This window comes from Larimichthys crocea, chromosome VI, assembly GCF_000972845.2.
Source record: "Larimichthys crocea isolate SSNF chromosome VI, L_crocea_2.0, whole genome shotgun sequence".
Classification (NCBI taxonomy): domain Eukaryota; kingdom Metazoa; phylum Chordata; class Actinopteri; family Sciaenidae; genus Larimichthys; species Larimichthys crocea.
Genome location: NC_040016.1, coordinates 25,669,913 through 25,670,298, shown reverse-complemented (window position 1 = coordinate 25,670,298; position 386 = coordinate 25,669,913). Strand labels below are relative to the sequence as shown.

Sequence of the window (386 nt, the reverse complement as noted above, 5' to 3'; positions counted from 1 at the left end):
TATATATATATGTATCTTTCCTCCAGCAGGAGGCAGTAATGACACGTCACGTCACCGGAAACAACAGAAGAAGAAGGAGCAGTGACGCACTTCCTGTCGGTGTGTTCGTGGTCTGGTCGTTGGTTCGGTTCGAGTTCTTCAGAAAAGTCCAGAAACCTGCAGCAGAGATGGTGAGCGGACCTGAGTCCACTTCACACACACACACACACACATACACACGTTAGCTTCATTTTAGCTCGTTAGCTCAACGGCTAACGGATCCTGAACGGACTTTCCGGTTTGGACCGACCCGGTCAAGGAAACATGGAGTCACACAAACACACACACACACACCACACACACACACACACACACACACACACACACACACACACACACACACACAG

At 49.7% G+C, this 386-nt stretch overlaps 2 protein-coding genes across 2 annotated transcripts in view; one reads left to right on the top strand and one right to left on the bottom strand.

Moving 5' to 3' along the window:
* Nucleotides 1-200, bottom strand: part of tsen2 (TSEN2 tRNA splicing endonuclease subunit) — a 17,604-nt gene extending 17,404 nt beyond the window's left edge. The window contains exon 1 of the mRNA XM_027278946.1: nt 91-200. The gene's annotated coding sequence lies outside the window, so the exon portion shown is untranslated. The remainder of the gene's footprint in view (nt 1-90) is intronic.
* isy1 (ISY1 splicing factor homolog) overlaps nt 30-386 on the top strand; it is a 7,299-nt gene continuing 6,942 nt past the window's right edge. The window contains exon 1 of the mRNA XM_019265243.2: nt 30-170. Coding sequence (XP_019120788.2) covers nt 39-170 — 132 coding nt within the window. The 5' untranslated portion in view covers nt 30-38. The remainder of the gene's footprint in view (nt 171-386) is intronic.